Below are 21,772 nucleotides of genomic sequence, written 5' to 3'. Positions count from 1 at the left end.
GGGGGTTTGCTTTAGGCTATGTTATTTATATTTTCCTTCCTGAGAACAAGCCTGGTGTTGGAATCAGAATAGTTCTATACAAGACTCCCAAAAAGGGTAAGATATAAATACTGTTATTACCGAGGCGAGCGACTACATGTTCGCAGGTCCATGGGTGGTGAGGTGGGTATCAGCTTACTATGTTGTGCTCCTTTGGATCGCTTCAAGTGGTGATGTGGCCACCTAACCTACATGAACAAGACTAGCTAGATAGGTCGTACGACAATGATGACAAATTTCGTAGCAGCTTTGGAGAAGGGGAAGACGAGGGGCTATGAAGGTTGTGGTCGTATCTTGTGATGACTAAGAGTATAGCCTACGGTGTATAGCTAACAACGGGGGTTGGTACTAATCGATCAGACAGGCATTATAAGGCTCATTAATGAGGGTAGGTAGTAATACTACTATGTGGGCACTTTGAGAATATGGGGGTGGTTTTTTGGTGTGTTGAATCAGGTAGAATGTGGATTTGCAAGGCAAAAAAAAAAGTCCGCCCCCAAAGAACAAAACCCGGGAGGAACTGATCCCCCCCCCCCCCCGGGGGGGGTTTTCATAGACTACAGGGGATAAGCTTTCGGTACCAGACAGGCCTAAGCCTGCCTGGGCAGAAAAGTCTCGGGGTTTAGACAGGAGACGGACGCTATGACCACTCAGTTAGATAGATGTACTAGACACGACCCCCGGGCTGATTGGATGCGTCATGAAAGGGCGCGCGTCGTCTCATCAGGCATTTTCATGGCGATTTCGTGTTTATGATTTTTTTTGTTCAAATTCATGAGAGCAACGAGCTGCATCTTCTTTCTTGGTTGATAATCGAGCAAGTCTGTATAAAACGATACCCGCTCCCTTGAGCTCCTCTTTTGCGTCATACATTTCACTGGTTGTTTCTTGTGAAGGTGATTGAGTGACAGCTTCGGGTCTCGCTGCGTCATCTGTACCAATCTCAAGTATCGGTCTTCTTTCTCATCAAAACATTATGCCTGAAATCGCTGAAGGTTAGTGTTGCAGTTTAAGTTCCATGTTTCGATATTGATGTAGTATGAAATCACAAGTCGTGATAAAAATCTCCAAGACCCGAAGCTGACCTCTTCACTTTTCTTTCGACATATAGTCGCGAGGGTCACCCACTATCTCCGCCAACACCTGGTCGGGAAGAAGATCAAAAAAGTGACGGCCCCGGATGATACAAATGTTTTTGGCAAGGTTGGCACGAGCGGGCCGGCTTTCGAAAAGGCTCTCGCTGGCCGCAAGGTGGTCGGCGCCGGGAGCCAGGGCAAATACTTTTGGCTGCAACTCGACAAGCCGCCGCATCCGGTCATGCACCTGGGCATGACGGGCTGGGTGCACATTCGCGGCCAGCAGACGGCCTACACGCGCTACGCAGAGCGGACCAAAGGGGAGGCTGAAGTCTGGCCGCCACGGTTCTGGAAGTTCCAGCTCGAGACGGAGGGGAAAGGCGAGGACGACAAGACCGAGGTTGCCTTTACAGACGCCCGCCGCTTTGGCCGCATCCGCCTCGTCGACTGCCCCGGCGCAGACATTCGGAGCCACTCGCCGCTCGTGGAGAATGGCCCGGACCCCGTCGTCGACCGCGACGTCTTCACCGAGGAATACCTGCGGACCAAGATGCGGAGCCGCCACGTCCCCGTCAAGGCGCTGCTGCTCGATCAGGCCATGATCTCGGGCATTGGCAACTGGGTCGGCGACGAGATCATGTACCAAGCCAAACTCCACCCAGAGCAGTACAGCGACGATTTCAGCGACGAGGACATTGCCAAACTGTACAAGGCCGCCACGTACGTCTGCGATACGGCCGTCGGCGTCTTGGGCGATTCGGACCGTTTCCCCGCCGACTGGCTGTTCCAGCACCGTTGGGGCAAGGGTAAAAAGGATCACCCGACGGCACTGCCTACAGGCGAAAAGATTGTCTTTATCACCGTCGGTGGCCGCACCAGCTGTGTCGTGCCCAGCGTTCAGCGCAAGACGGGCAAGGCGACGGTCAGCGATACAAAGGAAGAGGTCCAGGCGCTGAAGGAGCAGGAGGGGACACAAGAGGAAGACGGAGGCGGCAAGGTTGAGAGCAAGTTTTTCCAGAGCAAAGGGAAATCCAGAGCCACAAAGAGCAAGGCTCAGCCGCCCGCCAAGACGACGAGTAATGGCACTGTAGGCAAGCGAAAGGCCATCAAGGATGAAGAAGTCGACGTTCCTATCGAAAATACCAAAAAGGCCAGAAAAGCCCCGTCGAGCAAAGAGGAAGATGATGTCAAGCCCGACGTTCAGAAAAGAGCATCCAAGAAAGGCAAGTCTAATGATGAGAAAGCGGCTCTGCCCGTAGTGGATGCTGGAGGGAGGAGGCGTTCGGGAAGATTAAGTGGCAAGATGGCCTAAGTCAACTCGGGAATTGTCGAGAGCTTATAGTGAATTTTTGTACTGTGAAGGACTGACGGGTTCTGTCTTGGGCGATGCGGGCTCATATCTGTATGATTAGGTGGCACGGGTGTCAGCTGTAATTGTATATGGGAATTATCCACATAGACACGACTGGTAGGGACGCATGTATTGACCCGTCTTTGACGAAAGAGCAGCGGAGATTCTGTCGAAGGCTTGTTGACTCTAACACAAACGTTTCGCTAGATCTTTTATGTTGGAAAAAGGTATAATTCTATCGCGGTATATATATATATATATATATACTCTCTCGATTACAGCCCAGACGGAACTCTAGAACTGCAAGTCCTTCCGATTATTATTTTTTGCTTTTTACTTTCATGCATAAGAAAGCTACCTCCCTTCATGTATTGCTCCGTCCCAAACGTGATGCAGAAGTAAATATTAACAAGGAATAGAAAGAAGAACAAGAAGAAAAGATTGGATATTAACCCGTAGGCGAAGGGCTCTGACCCATCAAGCCACTCGACCATGAAACTAGGGGTCATGCGTCAGGCCTGCCCAGAGGCCCATCTTTGTTGAGGTCATTTGCACCACGTTCATTAATATGGCATCCGTTTGCTAGAGCTGGCCCAAAAAAAAGCTGGCGTTTTGGTTGCTCGGTCGCCCTTCTTGACACATATGAATGTAGAAAAGGCCGTTGGCACAGTCCGTAGGCCACATCCAACCAACTACAACATAATCAAACACAAATAACCCTCTTTCCTATGCTCGCTTAATCCCGCGTCAACCATGAACAAAGCAATCGAATGTCGCAATCAGCCATCGCCGACCACTCCCTCCTTGTCATCCCCCTCCCCGGCCCCATCCCCACTGCCTTCGCCCGGCACCCTCGTCCCCGCCAGCCCGCCAATCCAGACCAAGACGCCCATCGTCGCGGTGCCTGCCACGATGGAGAATTTGAGGATCCAAAGTATCACGCCTCCGTATTCGAGCACCCAGGCAGCCAGCCACCGGACAATGGGCGTCACGAGCTGCGCGCGTTCCGGCTCTAGGTCTGGACTCACTGTGATTATTAGGCCCAGTAGAGCGCAGAGCTAGTCACAGTTGCAGAGTCAGCATCGAAGAAAAGGGGAGGGGGGAAGAAAGACCACCAAGACATGGTGGGCATCTTGAGATTTCTAAAGTACTGACCTGAAGTGAGAGTACCAGAGCCACAAAGACCTGAAGACATGCCAAGAAGATGGCGATATTCTTGGTCGTCCTGAGCACTTCGAAACCCGCGGCCACCAGCGGCGTCACCTGGTCAAAGGCCGAGTGTATCTGTCTCGAGTATGGAATGCCCATGGTGTTTTTTTTGGTTTTTTTTTTTAACAAGAATAAAAAATAAAAGAGAGAAAAATCTCCTTGATGAAATAAAATTGCTTTCTTCTTCCCTCGTGTCGGTTGTTAACGATGATATTACTTGATGGAGGCAACTCAATGAGGGGTCGTCACAACCGGTAATTTAGTGAACGATTTGTGAGTAGTATAAACCAAGGCTTGGTTATAGTAGCTGATCATACTATTCTCTCATGCGCGAACCCAGTTTGCGCGCGGATGCAGGCCATGCGCGACGCGCATAGTATTATGATGGGAAACAAAATGAATCAACAAAGTAATGATTGACTTTTTTGGCAATAAAAAGGTGCTCTCTCCATCATCCTGCGGTGATGTCAGTAATGGGAGCCCCCAATGGTGGTTGGCTCCCCATGGCCAATCACGAGCAAGACCGAAATGGTGGTGTGGCGACTCCAAAGCAGGAATTCTGATACCCGGCAATGGCATCGTATTGGCTCACAAAGTGCTCATATAATCACGTCTTTATCCCTTGGAAAATTCACGAGTAACTCAATTACATTAAGTATCAGTGCCATGAACCAATAAGTATGAATATTGATTAAATTGTATTTAATTTGCTATTGACTTCTGAAGGACCGGAATTTGGCGGCGTCTTGTCGTAGGAATGCTGAGGAACACCTCAAGGTATGACCCAGCCATCACTGTTCAACCCCGTGTCAAATCTGTACTCGGTTAGTGATGAGGTATCGAATAATTGTTCAACTTCAAGAGCCTCTTACCCTTGTTCGCCCACAATGACTTTGGTGAATTTCTCCAGCTCCTTCAACTGCTCCACACAACCTGTCAAGCTCTCGTTGTAGGTATAGCTGTGTATCTGCGCCCATTTTTCTGCCTCGGTCTTCTCAGTCTTTGAATTCCTTTTATTGAAAGCAAGTTCCGCTTCTAGTTCTTTGCTCTGTTCCAAAAGCTCTTTGCGAGCCGCCGCCGCATTGGGAAGATACTTCTGCAAGTAGTCATTAGCAAAGGTGCACCTCAATACATGGTAGTGGTGCAACTGCTGCAAAATTTCTTACTGGAACTTTGCGATCAGCTCTCAAGGCCCCTGAAAGGACGTAGAGATTTGTCAGGATAGATGCAATAGCATCTCGACGATAACTCAGGAGTCGAGCTGCGGCCTCGGCGTCATCGCGGACGAACTGAGGTTTATAGAATAGCGATGATTGACGCAAAGCAACAACGTATTCAAAGAATTGTTCGCATGCATCAATAAGCGCAGAGTATGGCAGAGGATTATACGGCGATCTCAGGCGGATCTCATGTCTCGTCAGACCCTAGATCGGGAAGTGTCAGCATTTTCATTTTCCCTCCTGTGGAAATGTGTCGAGAACTAGGGGCGAGTTACCAGAAGCTGCCTCATTCTGATGAAGCCTTCTCGCAATCGACCTTCCAAGATCTCTGACGCTTCAATGTCTGCCTTTGTTGGTTCATGGCCTTCTTCGTAATAAACATATTTTGATACGATATCTATTAAAGGTTAAATAGTTGTTTTCGTCATATTAGACAGGGTACTCACTTCGGTACATGATACTACAGTAGAATATCATCATGGAAACAGCTTTGCGGAGATCGTGTCGGGCGACGAACGGCCAGATGACCCAATTGACTACAATGGAAGCAATCACGCCAACAGCTATCGCACCGCCACGAGAGGCCGCAATAACAGCAGTGGATTGATCACCATGATGGTGATACTCGGTGAGAGACACCACTGTGAATGCAATACACCCCACCAAGCCGGATCGCTAAATTCGAATTAGCAATGCCCTGGACTATGCTACGGGGTTCATTTACTTACAGGGTGTGTACTTTGAGTGAAACGATACATCATGGGAAGCATAAAGATTGCGGCAAAAACAGCAGCAACATCTATTGGTGGAGTGCTGTGTCAGTCATCCGAGCTGCTTCGCCTACATGGGATGCTTTCTTTAAACTTACAAGGATTTCCGTTTCCAGCAAAGTATGCCAGGCCGCCCCAGACTGATCCGAGCACTGCGCAAAGGGCTCTTGTGAAGAGATCTTGGACATTACCACCAACACTGGGCATGATGTGATTAGTTGACCAATTATACGAATGATTCACAATTGTGCTTGATAATACTTACCGTGGTGCCATGATGAGCCACGCCATAATCACTGCCCACCATGCTTCGTAGTAATCCCACCAGCCGTTGCTTTGCGAAAGCCATGCCGGGACTGCGAGAAGCGAAGTCACTGCCGTTGTCTTCAATCCAAAGCGCGTTTCGAATCCTTGGGCTCGATGCATTACTTTCCATATTGACTTGCCCACACGCGCAGGCTTCGACGGCGACTCATCCTCAATGTCTGTGGCCGTCATGGTTGAACGCATTTTCTCGAGCTTGTTGGCGCCGATATCCTCCCTTCTTGACAATGGCTCATATTCCTTTGATGCGATGAGGCCAATGAGCTCTTCGATTTCATTGAAACTCCTAAAATAGGAACCTACGTTCAGCGTGATTAGCTTCTGGTATTCCTCACAGGAACGTGTTGTCTGCTCTCATGTCATCACCTGGGAACACCAGCTGAACACAGTCTGTTGCTATTCAGACCAACAGTTCCGCAGGATGAGCCAATATCTTGCTCTGACCAAGAGCCATATATCTCTATGTTATATACGTACCTGCTGTCAAACCGCCTCTATCATGACGAACCTGTGCATTCGTGCGATGAAGCGATTTCCAGAACGGATAATCAGATGGATAAAATTTGGCTCGCTCAGGCTTTTGCTGCTGCATTTGGTTGACCTTGACAGCCAAGGCTTCGACAGCTGTTGCGGCTTGGTGCACTGGTCGGCAGAAGGCGAAGAACTTGATAACTTCGGGATAATCGGCGTATGTTTGCGGGAACTTTTCGCTTGCCAGGACGCTGTCTTGTATCGTGACAAATGTGATGAGTCTCCGTCGTAACTTCACAAGGGCGCCGGCAACGTCATCCGATACATCTGATGGTGGCCCAAGATACTGTCGATGTCCACACATATCCATCAGGACTGCATCGCAGCTTTTCAGTGTGGCCCTCATACCAGCGAAGAGGTGCTCCGTTGGCTCGACCAGATTCTCTGCTACAAACTTCAAAATCTCTTCCTCGTGAGCCGAGGTTTCTCGCGATGTTTCCTGCTCCATTTTGACAATGAATTCGTCAGCCTCAGCCCGTGTCTGATCAGGGCCTTGTTTCTTTGTCGCCTCATTCCATGCATCGAATACTCGAATATTAGACCTAAGGCTTAGCAGGGCGCGAATGACTCCCTGCATGAGATTTCGTAGCTGCAAAACATCCTTTGGGTCGAACAGGGTAATAGAAAAGTCCAGGACGAGATCTCGATAAGCTTGTGACAAGTTGACAAATTGTTGAGCAAGTCTACGGCGTGTAAGTTGATCTGCCCGAGACTTGGAGGACCCATCCTGTGTCCATTAGCTTGTGTTTGCTGATTATATCTCTGCGAGTGCATACCACCATTACAGAGAAGGCATTGTGTAGCGCGACGGCCAAGGGGCGGGCGCCAGCATCCGGAGCCACGAGAACACAAGGCAACAAAGCAATCGCTTGTCCTAGTGCCCACGGCACCCCATAATGAAGCAATTTGGACCACGTCACCCCGTCTCCCGACACGTCAGCCAGGCAAGTATAGCAGACCGCGATGCCTGCGCATATAATCATTTGGTACGTCCGAATGTAATAGGAACGGAGACAGGCAATGACGAAAATGAAGATACACAAAAATGTAGCAAGGATTCCACCAAATCCCACGCGAGCACTGGAAGTAACGGAAGAGAGCCAAAGACCGAATGCTCCCCAGCCTAGCCCAGCCTGCATGATATGCAAAGTTAGCAATTTTTCTCGTGGTATCCCCTGAACCGATTTGAGTTGTCACATTTGGTATGTGCAGAAACATTTCAAAGAGGCCAGCTAGCGGTTTCAAGATACGTACAGCGGTTCCTATGATGGTGAGAATGGTGCCCTCAACCTGCGCGCCGAGTGCTCTTCCCGGATGGTTGAGGATGGCAGAAATAGGCATGATATAACTATGCTGGCCCAGCCAGGACCTAATGGACGGCACGAGACAGAGTATATATGCAATGAAGAACCCGAGAAACGACTTGAGCAACTTGATACCAGCCCGGGTCTGCGTGACCTTGCGCAATACACTCTTGACTTCATGGCATTGCCTTGGCAAGAAGTTTGTAATAGACAAGGGGTCCTGCTTGCGGAATGCATATGGTAGCGTGAGTTTCGCATGCCACATGAGGTCGTCCAAGTCAACTTGCTCGGGCGGGTAGAACACAGCATCAAAGAAGCCATCGCGCAGTTCAAACACTCCATACGTGTCGAGGGTTTCTGCATCATCCCAGTTGGAATTTATCCGCGGATTCGAGGCATTGCTCTCATGGCCAGTCTCGAATAGTCTATCCAGCGACGCCGACGATGGTGTACGCTTTTGAGGGCTTTTGCGCCGGAAAAGACGTGAGCTGCTGCTGTTCTCTTGACTGGCACCTTTCTTGGCATCCAAGCCGCTGCTTGTCTCGGATGAGGTAGCCATGCGTGGCTGCTGGCTGTGAGTGGCTATTATGGTGTGGCCAATAGCGATGCCTGTCCAGTCTCATCTGGGAAGTGCCTTTGGGTATATATGCGACTATGACACTGTCTTGGTTGCTGCCTCGGCCTGTGAGGAAGAGGGACTCGTGGTGTCGGCGTGCAGTGACAGAGCCCAATGAAACGGCCAGAGCAGTTCGGGAAGGACCATTAGGTTTCCATTCTCTGATTGCATTCGTAGGATTTCAAACATTTCTCTCGCTCTGACTCGGTCAACCCGCGTCCCATGTTTGGGCATTCATGGCGGATCTGCACAGTATTACATAATCGGGTTGAGCGACGTGATAATAAGTCAGTTTATGCCTTAACCGGGTCGATGACCCCGCCGTGGCCCGTGGTCGGGGGACTTCTTTCAAATTGGCTTTGCCCCTCCAAAAGCCTTATTACCAAGGCCGCCGACATCAACAAAGCTTTGATTTGTACCTGACAAGCAATTCTCCTGAGTATCTCTACACAGGATCATTTCGTTGCAGACACCCGACCACACCCATATCTCCCAGCTTCCAAAGCTCAAAACTTGTCAAAGATGGCTGCCAGTAAGTACTTTGAAACTCGTGGCACGCGCGCGCACATTGCGACCGCAATTCTTCTCCGCCCACGCAACATCCCCCCTCTGCTGCCTTCTCCGGGCGGGCGCCCAAGGTGGATTTCTAATGTCATTCGAGCGCTGGCTAACACCTTTTAACCAGACTTTGAGGAAGTCGCGAGTGAGTTATACTGTATTGACTGCTCTACTGCGGTAGGCGGCGACATTACAAGCCGACAGCCACACTGACGATCGACGACTAGAGCAATTCGTGACCTTCTACTACTCTCAGTTCGATAGCGACCGAAAGCAGCTCGCTTCTCTCTACGTGAGCAGCCAGAGTGAAGAATAAACAAGCCACAAGTCACTGACACCGAGGAATAGCGCGAGCAGTCCATGATGACTTTCGAGTCTACGGCTACCCAGGGCGCCCAGGCTATCGTCGAGAAGCTCGCTGTACGTGATGACATAAATAAAAGCACGGAATAGTTGGCTCATGATATCTGCAATAGGGTCTTCCTTTCCAGCAAGTCAAGCACCAGGTTTCTACCCTGGATGCCCAGCCCAGTGTTAACGGCGGTGTGTTGGTCCTGGTCACCGGCCAGCTGTTGGTATGTCCATCATCTATCTCTAGCAAGTCCCAAACGTGCGTGATGTGTAAGCTAATGCCAGATTCCAGGTCGATGAGGAGCAACGCCCCATGAGCTACGCTCAGGCTTTCCAGCTCATGCCCGAGGGTGGTTCTTTCTTCGTCTTCAACGATGTCTTCAAGCTCGTCTACGGTTAAATCTGCTCTAGTTGAGGCAGGTTGCGAAGGAGAGCTATATTTACACAAGGCCCCCCATTGCAGCGGACGGACAGCTGGTCAGTTAGAAAGCGGTCGTGACTCTGCGCCTTGCCAGAGTTTGATTGTCGGGGGACGCAGCTCGTTTAAAGGCAGACTCATTTGAAGCTAACCTAGTCATGTTGTTGATCTCGGTAGCACGATAAAATGATGAATGAAAGGATACGAGGCGCAAGTAATAGAATCAAGAGACATACATGACTTTTGATGCAATCTTCATAAAAGGGTATGCTCGATTGCTACTGCATATATGGCAGCCTAGTGTGGTCATGTGAATTGATAACTTTTTTTTATGTTTCCTGCCTAGCACAGCCGGGAAGCATACGTATAGTAGTACGTAACTGGTGGGCAAGGGCCACACTGAAGAAGAGACGAAGAGCTCTCATTAATCTTTGCACAAAGAATATGTGAAATACGAGCCAGTCTAATATGACAGAGGCCATCAATGCGGAGCGTACTGGAATCTGGTTGCCTAAGCTATGGTACCAATCCAGCAAGATTGACTTCCTAATCATATACATTCAAGAATGCAATTCAAATATAATTGGATACGAGACGCGTAGCGAAATGCGCTGATTTTACCAGACAGACTGTTCTCGCATCCATTTGCTTGCTCAGACTGACTACTGTGACTGGGTCCGCAAAGATAGAGAGCAGATCAAGAATAAAAAAGAGACACCGTTTTTAATCTATTCCATTCGTTGGTCAATAACGAAGGAACGGCTAGTGGGACCTGGCACCGTCTGTTTCCAAACCACAACAGAGTTCCAAAGGGTCAGTCGCATTCGGCTCTGAAACAGGCCAAGTGGCTCGAGCGCGGGTCGCATTTCCAGCGCAGTTTCTGAGCATTTTTTTTTTTGGCAAGTTTTCAGGGTCTGGTTGGGGTGATCTAAGGCCCCCGCGCGCCTGCTGAAAACAGTTTACTGGCTCGAGCCAGCGACCAAGAAAAAAACGGCTTTCGGCCCCCTGGGGTCGGGTTGCGCTGCGCTGCGCTGCGTCTGCTGATGAGGCGGCCTTAAACTGGAACGGCAGCTCGGATCCACACCAAGGGATCTCTGGCTCTTGTCACACACGTACCTGGGCGGCTCAAGTGGACACATCTGGTCATCTTCGGAAGTGCCAGCAAACTCTCGCCTCCAACGACAACGATAAACAAAGCATCGCATTCACATTCTCAGTCGACTTATTTCCCGCAGCAGCCTCAGATTCCTCCCGTTGATCGGTTTCGAAACCTGCATTCATCTCTACCACGACTACACACCTCTCGCACCCGATCTGCAAGCGACCGGTCCCATCAAAACATATTCCGTAGCTCCGTCGTAAGCTACACCACTGCTGCCGAGCAAGCGAAAACACCGATACCTCTATTTCGACACTTCGATACCAATTCTCAAGATGACGCTCAAGGAGGAGTTCGCCACAAGAAACTTCAGTGAGTGCGCCTTACAATGCCCGTGACTACATGCCGAATCCCGAGGTACTAACTCCAAGCTCTCTTACAGGCATCTACGGACAATGGTAAGCTCCTTGACATCTTGTTTGACCCGACCAGCAGTGAGCACTCAGAACAGGCGGTGGGGATAGCTGCTTTACGAAGAATACGAATCATGCGACTGCCGGGTTGAAGCTTTTCATTTGGAGTATTGTGCAGGACCTTGCTGACATGATGGCAACTAGGCTCGGAATTCTCTCCATGATTCTGTGCTTTGCCCTAGGCATCTCGAACATCTTCACTACGATTGTCGTCATGTACATTTTCTGTGCCTTTGCCTTGTAAGTGTACCCGGCTGGAAACAGAATATAACAAGTTCGTCCCCCTCATAGCGGCGGCTGACACGCTCCCAGGGCCTCTTCCTTCATCATTCTCTTCATTGAGGTGCCGCTTCTCCTCCGGATTTGCCCAACCTCGTCCAAATTCGACGCCGCGATCCGCCAGGTATCAACCAACTACATGCGCGCTGCAGTGTATGGTGTCATGAGTCTTCTCCAATGGCTGAGCGCAATTCCTGCCAGAACCAGTCTGATCGCTGCTGCTGTCTTCCTCATGTTCACTGCTCTCTGCTACCTGCTCGCCGCCGTCAAGCACCAGGCTTTTGTTGGCAGCAAGACATTGGGCGGACAGGGTGTGGCACAGATGATCGTATAGAGAACCCGGCGTCAAGAGTCACTGCGCCATATTCGAAATCCAGTGCCCTAGACGACAATTTCCTGGGCGCATTACGAAATGGAACGACTTTTGCGCGGAGACACCAATGTACGAAAAGTGTGATAGATTGAAAAAGGGAATGTGTCGATTGGGAATCGAGATGTTGGCTGGAGGACAGATTCCAGCGTTCTGACGATTCGGGGTTTGGCGTCTTGGTCGCGTGGGCAATTCTCATTTTACAAGGTTTCAGCTATTTTTCTTCATGTCCAGTGGACAACACAATAATCACTGGCTTCATGTCCGGCGATTCAAAAGAGTCCCATTCTGATATGGTTGTGGCGTGGCTGCTTTGCATTATGTGCGATACTTTCAAGCGTGGCAGTGATTATACATTTATACATGGCAAGGCTCTCCGTACAGAGGTGATCGCCGCCAATGGATCTTCATTAGCGAGCAGGCTTATTACTCCATCGTGCGATCATATAAGACGAGCACTTGCAGTGATCTGCACTATACAAGTGTCGAGCGTTGGCATCTGGCTTCGAAAGCATATTGTCATAATTGAGCCGTTAACTCAATCGGTTCCGATAGGCTGACTTACATGACTGTGTAAAACAGTGGTTGACTATTAGTACAGGAAGTGAGATGGTCGTAGGAGACAATGATGGGGCGAGCTTCTTGAAGTTTAACAGTCTAAGAGCTGAAATATAGGGCAATTGATCTGGGCAAATGGAAATATACATCTGTATATACTGCGATTATGAAATGGTAGCATGATACTAAACGCAGCCGAACCAGCTATGTTCCTCGTTAGGCAACACGACGAGCTGAAATTTACGTCATCAGGAATTCAAGATGCAAAAGAATATACAAAAATATTGAGCTCTCGCGTCAGACAAAAGCCATATGCTGACTTTTTGTTTTGGCCAAATGCATAAGAGCTCAATACTAGCACGGTTTATCTAGTTTGCAGACTTGCACCATGTGTGCGTAGGAAGGTTTGAGGAAGCATCCTCTTGCCATAAGAGGAACATGGCTGCTGCCGAGAGCCAGGACGGGGTTTTCAATTTTCTTTCAACAGACGGATAAGGACTCTCGTTGGCGATACGGATACGTCGAACCTCTTCACCGCTCTATGTTTACTGAATGCATTATTGGGGTTAGCTTTGTTGGAATGGAGGTGCGGTTAGTTATAGTAGAGCTGATAATGATCACCAGCCAGGTTATGTATGTACCGTTGGAAGGATCCGACTGGTTGGCAGCTGAAATCTCGATAAAGCGAGCATTCACACAGTATAACCACCATGCTTTGCGTACGGCTACGTACGGGATTACAAAAAAGAGAAAGGAATCATTGTGTAATACAGGCTGTTAAGTATATAGCCGCGCAAAGCTTCCCAAACCATCTACTTGCATTGAAAGTCTGGGAGTAACCGTCCCGGAGTCTTCAAGGTTCGCTGTTCTCTTCCTGTTCCTGTTGCGCAAGATGTCGTCACTCCCGGAGCAGATATTGCGGGGTGAAGATCGTGGAAAGAAGAGTTGCTGACACTGTATGTACAAAATAGCATGTGTGGCAGGTTGAAAACAAGTGGTAGATCGGGAACTTGATGAGGGGTCCTACCTGGAAAGTGTGATGACTGACGAAAGCGACGAGATCGATTCGTCGGTTCGCTGCAGCCCAGAACACTTGAGAACCCCTCGATGGGTGTGGGGTTGGTTTTACCATGTGGGCACAATGATGCATGACAACGCCGCCAATACCCACAATTTCAAGGGCAGGGACATATTCCGCAAGGTATTCTCACGTATCTGTCGGATCAAGCTTCCCAGGTTGTCCATAGACCCCACGATGGTTCTCGAAAAATTGACCGTCAGATGACGGCCCAAAATGACTTTTTTTTTCTCCTGCCTTTGGGCTTTTACAACGTTGACACGGACACTGTGGCTCTCTCTACTATAGATTGCAACTGGACAAAGTTTGTTCAGGGCAAATCTTGGCAACGAATCTCGCCCGAGCAGCCGGATCTATCGCCAAAACAGTGTTTTCTTTTCTTTTTCTGCCAGAATTCATTGACATTCAATCGGGGTGCATTGCTACAGAAACCAAGTCTCGTCTTCTCGAAGCATACAGTGACCCATCAATTGCCAGATTTATTTACCACAAAAAAGGGGGACAGTCACTTGATTGTTTGGGGGGTGAACCTGGGACCTGAACGGTGCGTGGGCGCCCATGGCACGCATATAGCAACGACTAGCATCACCTAACCCCGCCAAAAGGGAACAAGTTTTGGGCATACGGCAGGGCTGGGCCATTTGAGGCGCAGACCCGGCCTAGGTAGTTGGGTAGTAGCTGGTTGGGTCATGTTTGTACATGTAGGGATGATGACACCTTCAAGGAAACTTTGAGGTACTCCACAAGTAGCCGGGTTCATGACATTGCATCTGTATCTTAGTGGAAGTCTTTGTTATTCTTTGCTTTGTGGATGCATACAGGATCGGTATCTAGACTCGAGAGCAATACTTGAGAAGTACTCGATCAACACTTTTGCTTGCTGGCATTCAATGTTGATTGCGGGCCCCCAGCGGGTGCTCAAATTGGCTGGGCCAAATATACTACTCAAGGTACCCGTATGTACGCAACCCAACAACCATTGGCCATCAATTGGTGTAGGTATTCCATAGTGTATGTAGAGACGCAATCGTGGGGTCGCTGCTCACCTGAGCACACAATAGCTGTTACCAGAAGCATCCCTGCTCGAGTTGCCCGTTGCTGTAGCTAAAGGAGGAACCAAGGTACCATCATGACATCGCGAATGGCAATGCTCGGCAATACTGTGCTGATGCTATCCATCCCTGGATCAACTTGGGTTTTCCCCTTCGTCAGAGGAGACGCCCTTGGTGGAACGTATTAAAATGCATCTGCTGCCCACGAGGTGTCACTCCTTGTGAACTTACCAAAGCTTCTTGAAAGAGAACTTTTATTTCTTCCCAATTACATACACTCGATCTATTCGTTTGTTGACATCTTCTTTCTGCGTTTCTACACCTTTAATACGCACCTGATCAGATCGTCAAAGGATTGTCAGATCTGATTCAAATTTCCCCCAAAACAGAAATTCACCACAAGCATTTATTTGGTTTGAATTTCTTACATTGGCTTGGAAACCCGACAGAAGCCGCCAAGTGTATCCAGCGCCATAAGCGAGTTCACGACCTACTTGTAAGTTGAGCAGACAAGAAAATTGTTATTCATACGCGATATCGCATTGAAGTCATGCTTTCTCCTGGTTCAAGCTGGGGAGATTTGCATCATTTGCATCATTTGCAGCTTTCAGAGCAAATGGGTGGAAAGAAAGTCGTCTGTAAAGTTGGCGAGCTGGCTGTGACTACATACCTGGGTCAAAACTGGTGTTAGTCACCAGCAGCTCCGGCAGCAGCAGCAGGAACTGACACAGCTGATCGACATGATTCCCTGCCGCCAAAGCAAAGTTTTGTCCCAGCAAGCTTCATTGTTCCTCGCAATGCAAGCCCAGGTTGCATGATTCGTTCGCCTGGACCGCCTGTTATCTCTGTGCATTGGGCTCTTTTACAAATGCTTATCAGTCGTTCTATGTCATCTGTGGCCCTCATGCTAACTTGACCTCCATTCTGAAGCCTGTCCGTTCGCAGACTAAGAGAGAAGGAAAACGAAGCCAAGCAAAGGCCAGTTTTGTTTTTTTAACTCGGCTTATCTCGTCGACCTGCCATACAAAACGACGGTACCAATCTCAGCTCGGACTCGCCAGACGGATACTTTTGCGAGAGCCAGAAAAAAGCTCTGAACACAGACCTCGTGGCCTTTAATGCGGTGTGTACCTACGCCCCGATACACTTATCATGCACTCTGATTTGCCGTTTCCCCTGTTGTCTCCAGCCAATGCCAGCACAGCCAAAGTGTATTTGACTTTTTTTTTTCTTGCTCCTGGCATACGAACTGCACCACAGCTGGAACCAATTGATCCTTTAATGGGGGACAGCTTAAAAAGTCACTTGTTGGGCACTTTTATCATCAGCATCTTTTATTCTCTCTCCCATTGCAGCTTCACTTTTCGTTGGTTGTGCAAGTTTTTGCTGTTTTGCTGACTTACACGGGCCGGCGTTTTTAGGTCACAGCTTTCCTCGTTTGACGTCAGTTACATCATCGAGATCTTCGAACCCGACATTTGACCACAAACCCGGTCACCCCTTGTTTGTCTGTTTTCTCGCAACAACAACTACTTTTTTTATAACCCAAAAAAAAAAAAAAAATTATCATCAATGTCGACCGCCGCGACAATGCAGCAGCCACCTGTAATTCCTCCTCGTCCCTCGAGGAGTCAGGAAAAGGACACTGGCGCCTCCGTACCGACCATTCCCCCACGCCCTAAGCAACGCTTCAACCGCTCCATATCACCCAACCCGGAACGCTTTGCTCAGTCTCCCCTCAACGAGCCTCCTTTTGCGCCCAAGAGCCCTGGCCGCCGCACATCGGGAAATACGCTTGGCGTGGACCCCATTGAGCGTCCAGGTAGCGTGACTATTCCATCCATTGGCCAGGAGGGCCAGGAGTACGCCGTAGTTACCGATGAGCTCAACTCGTCTTCCGAAGGACAGGGCGCCGCCTCGCCCGAACAGACTAGAACAATCGGCGAGGATGTCAAGCTGCACGCTCCCAAGCCCAAGCTGACACAAGAGGCTGCCATCCAGAGAGTTGCTGCCGTTACCCGCACCGATTCTGAAAAAGCTGCGTCCTTTGGCATTGGCCGCCCCAGCAGCGAAGACCCGTATCCCCGGACATTGAAGAAGAAGGCTAGCACCACCAGTCAACTGTCCCACGACAGCCACATGGACGATGAGCATGGCATTCCCGAGATCGGTATCCGAGTCCCGTTGCTCGGCAATGCTGGCGATATCCAGGCTCCTACACCTGGACCTGGTGCGAGTGGTACGCCTGACAGTTCGAGGCCTCGCCACCACTCTAGGAAATCCAGTGGACGTGGATTCGGTACATTGCCCCCTGACAGTTACGGATTGCACGGACATGGCGTAGAGCATACCGATAGGCTCGACAAGGCCTACTATGAGAAGCATCCAGAGGCCAAGAAGTTTGACCTTAAAAACCACCATTTGCACGACCGTGTAAAGGACTATTCCATGAGCAGTGAGGATCTGAACAAGCTTGTTCGCGATAGCGCCAGTCGAGGAGCTGGTTCTGGTAAATATGTCTTCTTGAAAACTTGGGAGTACGTCTAACTCATTTTAGGTACATCTGATTATGTTGGAACTCCCAGCGAGCAGGTTGGTTTCTATGCTACTGAAGAGTACACCTCGCGCATGTCCTCGCCGCGCCCGCCTTCCGCAGCCTCCAAGCGCCAGTCAGCCCACTTCGACTCGCCTTTGAAGGTTGCGAGCACGCCTGGCATATCGGTCTCTGGTACTGACGGCCAACAAGAAGAGGTCCAAGATGATGAGGAAGAGGAAGACGACAACGTCATTCATGTTGACGATCCCGCGCAGCGCAAGGGTTTTGCCAAGTACGGCAATGCTCAGAATGTGGTTGGGGACGCAACTGATGACTATGACGCTCCGATCCTGGCTTCTGATGAGGTCGCTAAGGGCCCCTCGCCCTATTATGACACTCCTGCCGTCGAGCCTCCGGCTGAGCGCCGCGGCAGCACCTACGAAATGGAGCGTCCTAAAAGCAGACCTACCAGCCGCCCATCCAGTGTCTACAGCCCGCCTCTCCCAGAGATACGTTCTACTCCCTTGAACGATGTCGAAGAATATGAACCCATTCCATTCCGGGAAAATGACAACGAGAAAAAGGCTGCTGCTGCTGCCAAGCTAAAGGAACACCGTCAACGTTTCCCGAGTCGTGATATCTGGGAGGACGCCCCTGACAGTGTGCATGGCACCGCTGAGGTCTCTACCCCAGAGCCAACAGGGGCTTTTGAGAGATCAGAAGAGTCAGCTTTCGATATCGTGCCTCGTGAAGGCGAGACAGCAGCTCAGGCATTTGCGCGCCGACAAGAAGAGCTCGCCGAGGCAGAGGACCGTAGTCCTGACAGCTTCTTGCGAAATAATAACAAGTCACGCCCCAAGTCATGGGCTGAGGCACAGCCTCACCTGGCCAAGGAAATGAATCACCCGAGCAGACCGTCCATGGGCCAACGTTTCCCGAGTCGCGATGTTTGGGAAGATACTCCTGACTCGCTGCGCCTAGAGACAACTGTTTCCACCCCACAATCAGATAAGGACCCGCAATCTGCTACCGGTGAGGGAGACGAGAGCCCAGTGGAGAAGCATGAAAAGCCGTCGATACCCGCCAGACCTGCAAAGAAATACTCTGGCGACGATAAGCCCACTATTCCGGACCGTCCCAAGCCTCAAATCCCTGCTCGCCCGGCCAAGGCCGTTGGTGAGTCTAAGGACGCTGAAGCCGCGCCAAGACAGAAGCCAGTAGTGCCGGCTCGGCCGTTAGGTGGAAAGATTGCGGCTCTACAAGCTGGGTTCATGTCCGACCTTAACAAGCGTCTCCAGCTTGGGCCCTCTGCTCCTAAGAAGGAAGAGCCCAAAGAGGAAGAAGTAGCCGAGGAGAAGGAAAAGGCACCTCTTGCAGATGCACGAAAGGGACGCGCTCGTGGTCCCCAGCGCAGGGCTCCTACCAAGAGCTCCAGCCCGAGTGGTTCAGCGCCTCCAGTGGCCAATGGCAGGCCTACTCTGTCCTTCTCGTCAACCAGGACACTGTGGTGTATCGACGAGGAAGGCACCATGAGCGTAGAGCAGGAAGATGAGCCGACAGTAGAAGAGTCGGCCCCCATCGAGGAACCGAGGCACGCTCAAGAGCCAACCACGGAGACTCTGCCAGAGAGCAGCAAGTCGGCTGAAACTAGTGAATTAAGTGAACCGAGCGAACCTACAACAAGTACGACGACGGAGACCAAGACACTAGCCACTAATACTGCAGGTGACTCGATATTGGAAGAAACAATCGACAAGAAGCCGGAAGGAGATCAAGTTGCAAGCGTGGAGGATGTTAAGGACGAAGTTGTTGATGCATAAGGATACTTACAATACCATCAGTGATAGCTGTGTTTCGAAATTGAGTCCGAACCGGACCGTTGATGTTCAAAAGAGATGGAATTTAAGAAAGATGAATCGTAGATCGTAGTGCCAGTGTTTACTGCTTCGCCAATCCTTCACATTACGTTGACATCATTCCTTTCCAAATTCTTGAATATAAAATGGTAGTTATGCTTGCTCAGCGAATAAACAGATAGCGAAAAGAATTCAAAAGAAGTTCCAGAAACTGTCCCATTCAAATCTGCACTAGTATTATTGACCAACTTGAGGCTGAGACTGCTCTGGCGGTGGCGGTTGTTGCGGCGGCATAGCACCGAGAACGACGTAATTCACATATTCGCGGATCTGCTCAGGGGTCTCGGGGGCTTCATCGTGAGGTCCCTGGTTGCAACCATTCTCACATCTGGCGAGGGCCTGCTGCAGCGTGGGCCGAACCCGGGTATGGTAGCCCTCTGCCACGGCCGACATGAGCTGACCGACAAAGAGGCGAAAGTCGTAGGCGATCTGGCGGTCCGAGCAGAAGATCTTGTTGGCGTGCGTGGCCATGAGCAGGCGTGAGCGGCCTTGGCCCGGCCCCCACCACTCCCAGAGCTGGTCGTGCCTGATCCAGGAGCAGCCTCTCTGCAAGGGTATTTCGGGACAGGCTAGTGTTGCGAGGACCTGTCTTGTTGGTGAGAAGGTTGTGTGTTGGGATTTCTTGGTGAAGAGGAATAGGAAAGGGGGCATTACATACCGAGCCTATATAAAAAAGATTGCGATATGCTCCCGGGCCGTCCGAGTACGGCAGAGATGCGTCTGGCGGCTTATACGCTGTGCGACCAAAGTCGATCAACTATATTCCCCGAATATGCTACACGGTCAGAACAGTCAAGTTCTCGAGCAAAGTGGATAGATGATTGACGATGGAGCGTCCTTCTCTTGTTCCCTTCGCCATGAAATATAGATGCTTGGGTTTTCTTCATACCTTGAGCAGTGGAGTTATTTCATGTTCACCATCAGTAGGGTGAAGCACATCCAAGAGCATGTTGGGACCTTTGATCGAGTTGTGCGCCAATGTTCCCGGTCTACCGGTCGGGGGAATCGTCTCTCGGGTTCCTGGCCTCACATTTTGAACATATGCCATTCCTATACACATACGGACCACTTTGTGGAAATGTTAGTCAATGTGTTTCATTTATTGCTCAGGTGCCATGTGCTGATGAAACCCGAAAAGGTATTCAGATGGCAGGCCAAGTTCAATGGAAAGAAGACACTGGGATATCTTACTGCAAAGCGCTAATCCCCATAAGAGACGAACTGGAGGTCGCGTTCCATGACGGATAGAAGCATCAATGAAACGTTGTCGCAACGAGTCCAGGTCGCCCAAGGGCAAGTATTCGAGGACCAGGCACGGAATCCAGCGGCGAGTATCCGTGCCGTTGGAATGATCCGCCACGGGAATCATGCCCCGGAAGCTCTCATGTTCCTCGGCCGTGAGGACCCTGTCGTGGCCGGGGTTGTGGTCTTCGGCCGGCGTCGCGGCCTCGGCCCGGGCGTCCTCGTTGGGGTCGGCCTCCTCTTGCTCGGCTGCGCCCTGGGCCATGAGGTAGCTGATGTTGCAGGTGCGGACAAAGTGCTCGCTTCCGTTGAAGATGCGCAGCCAGCGAGCCTCGTTGCGCAGGTGTCTGTCGCTTCCGTCCTTTCCTGCCGAGCCGAGCGAGAACTTGATGAGATACTTGTCAAAGTGTTCGCTCCCCCTGCTGCTGCCGCTATGACTGCTTCCACCTGAAGCTGTACGAATACTTCCGCCGCCTCCGCCTCCTCCACTTCCACCGCTACCACCGGAAGCTGATGCCGCGCGACTACCAACACCAGCCGGTCTAGGTCCTAGTGTCAGAGATACGCGCCGGAGCCCAGGCCGGGCCTTGGTGGCGCGAAAGACGCCAGTAGCGCCGTGATTGCCGTCGCCCACTGATCTCTCAAACTTGAGGTTGTACCGGGACTCGAAAAAGGTCTGGACAATCTGGCAGCGCCTCGTCATGTAGGCCACCGAGGCGGCCTCGGTTTGGGCGGCTTGAGCGGCACGAGCGGCTTGGGCCATGGCGTTGTCCCAGTTCTGCTGTGCTTGCCGGAGCTGGTGCGCCGCGACCCAGTTAAGGACACGTTCGGGGACAAGCTTTTTTGCAGAACGACTTATTCTGCTTGAAAGGGACATTTGATGTTTTTCTTCTTCTTTGCACTAAGGATATATCCTGGCGTTGAGAGTTTAGAGTATGAACATAGCGTGCGAGGTTTATATATATATATATATATATAAATGTCAAAATTCGTTTTTGGACTTGGTGATTGAGATTGGACTTGGTGATGCGACTAGTTTTACTTTAACCCGACGTCGTATTCGAAATCCAGGAAACAGGGAATAGTATCACTTTCAGTGAGAGGACCATAGTATTGAGCTCATCATCTCATTCAGCGGAACTCTCACGAATGCATTGTCGTGAGGTCTTTGTGCAGACAAAGAATCAGGATTAGCACACATAGCGTTTAAGAGTTGCCGAATGCGGACAATTTATTACAGACGGCATGAACCATCAAGCGGACAAAGGTTTTCTTATTTCAATTCAACACAGGAAATTCTCTCCCGAGCCTCTATTACCTAGGCAAGGCAAGCAGATGTGTGATTAGGTTTGTTTACAAGTCTGTTCTCAAGGGAGACCGGCATCGATCTGGGCATGTTTGG

The 21,772-nt window shown here is 50.3% G+C and overlaps 7 protein-coding genes across 7 annotated transcripts; 4 read left to right on the top strand and 3 right to left on the bottom strand.

Annotated features, from left to right (window-relative positions):
- Positions 1 to 1,015: 1,015 nt before the first annotated feature.
- On the top strand, positions 1,016 to 2,427 carry PFICI_10330 (uncharacterized protein; the record flags this gene model as incomplete). The annotated part of the gene is made up of 2 exons (XM_007838911.1): positions 1,016 to 1,034; positions 1,151 to 2,427. 2 exons carry the CDS (start codon positions 1,016 to 1,018, stop codon positions 2,425 to 2,427), a joined length of 1,296 nt encoding a protein of 431 aa, XP_007837102.1.
- An 818-nt stretch (positions 2,428 to 3,245) lies between these two features.
- Positions 3,246 to 3,774, bottom strand: PFICI_10329 (uncharacterized protein; the record flags this gene model as incomplete). The annotated part of the gene is made up of 2 exons (XM_007838910.1): positions 3,246 to 3,524; positions 3,622 to 3,774. 2 exons carry the CDS (start codon positions 3,772 to 3,774, stop codon positions 3,246 to 3,248), a joined length of 432 nt encoding a protein of 143 aa, XP_007837101.1.
- A 673-nt stretch (positions 3,775 to 4,447) lies between these two features.
- PFICI_10328 (uncharacterized protein) lies at positions 4,448 to 8,383 on the bottom strand (the record flags this gene model as incomplete). The annotated part of the gene is made up of 11 exons (XM_007838909.1): positions 4,448 to 4,490; positions 4,548 to 4,771; positions 4,842 to 5,099; positions 5,171 to 5,292; positions 5,342 to 5,570; positions 5,624 to 5,694; positions 5,764 to 5,864; positions 5,931 to 6,288; positions 6,467 to 7,247; positions 7,297 to 7,653; positions 7,775 to 8,383. The coding sequence occupies 11 exons, from the start codon at positions 8,381 to 8,383 to the stop codon at positions 4,448 to 4,450; spliced, it is 3,153 nt and encodes a 1,050-aa protein (XP_007837100.1).
- Positions 8,384 to 8,962: 579 nt separating this feature from the next.
- PFICI_10327 (Nuclear transport factor 2) lies at positions 8,963 to 9,749 on the top strand (the record flags this gene model as incomplete). Its single annotated transcript, XM_007838908.1, has 6 exons — positions 8,963 to 8,972; positions 9,126 to 9,143; positions 9,226 to 9,290; positions 9,347 to 9,418; positions 9,475 to 9,573; positions 9,642 to 9,749. 6 exons carry the CDS (start codon positions 8,963 to 8,965, stop codon positions 9,747 to 9,749), a joined length of 372 nt encoding a protein of 123 aa, XP_007837099.1.
- A 1,720-nt stretch (positions 9,750 to 11,469) lies between these two features.
- Positions 11,470 to 11,952, top strand: PFICI_10326 (Golgi apparatus membrane protein TVP18; the record flags this gene model as incomplete). The annotated part of the gene is made up of 2 exons (XM_007838907.1): positions 11,470 to 11,579; positions 11,652 to 11,952. The coding sequence occupies 2 exons, from the start codon at positions 11,470 to 11,472 to the stop codon at positions 11,950 to 11,952; spliced, it is 411 nt and encodes a 136-aa protein (XP_007837098.1).
- A 4,296-nt stretch (positions 11,953 to 16,248) lies between these two features.
- PFICI_10325 (uncharacterized protein) lies at positions 16,249 to 19,032 on the top strand (the record flags this gene model as incomplete). Its single annotated transcript, XM_007838906.1, has 2 exons — positions 16,249 to 17,185; positions 17,234 to 19,032. The coding sequence occupies 2 exons, from the start codon at positions 16,249 to 16,251 to the stop codon at positions 19,030 to 19,032; spliced, it is 2,736 nt and encodes a 911-aa protein (XP_007837097.1).
- Positions 19,033 to 19,305: 273 nt separating this feature from the next.
- Positions 19,306 to 21,247, bottom strand: PFICI_10324 (uncharacterized protein; the record flags this gene model as incomplete). The annotated part of the gene is made up of 4 exons (XM_007838905.1): positions 19,306 to 19,713; positions 19,787 to 19,885; positions 20,018 to 20,196; positions 20,320 to 21,247. 4 exons carry the CDS (start codon positions 21,245 to 21,247, stop codon positions 19,306 to 19,308), a joined length of 1,614 nt encoding a protein of 537 aa, XP_007837096.1.
- Between the last annotated feature and the right edge of the window lie 525 nt (positions 21,248 to 21,772).

The sequence above is a fragment of the Pestalotiopsis fici genome (assembly GCF_000516985.1).
Source record: "Pestalotiopsis fici W106-1 unplaced genomic scaffold PFICI_Scf_7, whole genome shotgun sequence".
NCBI classification, from domain to species: domain Eukaryota; kingdom Fungi; phylum Ascomycota; class Sordariomycetes; order Amphisphaeriales; family Sporocadaceae; genus Pestalotiopsis; species Pestalotiopsis fici.
Note: the sequence above shows the minus strand (reverse complement) of the source record. Positions and strands in the feature narration are given on the sequence as shown.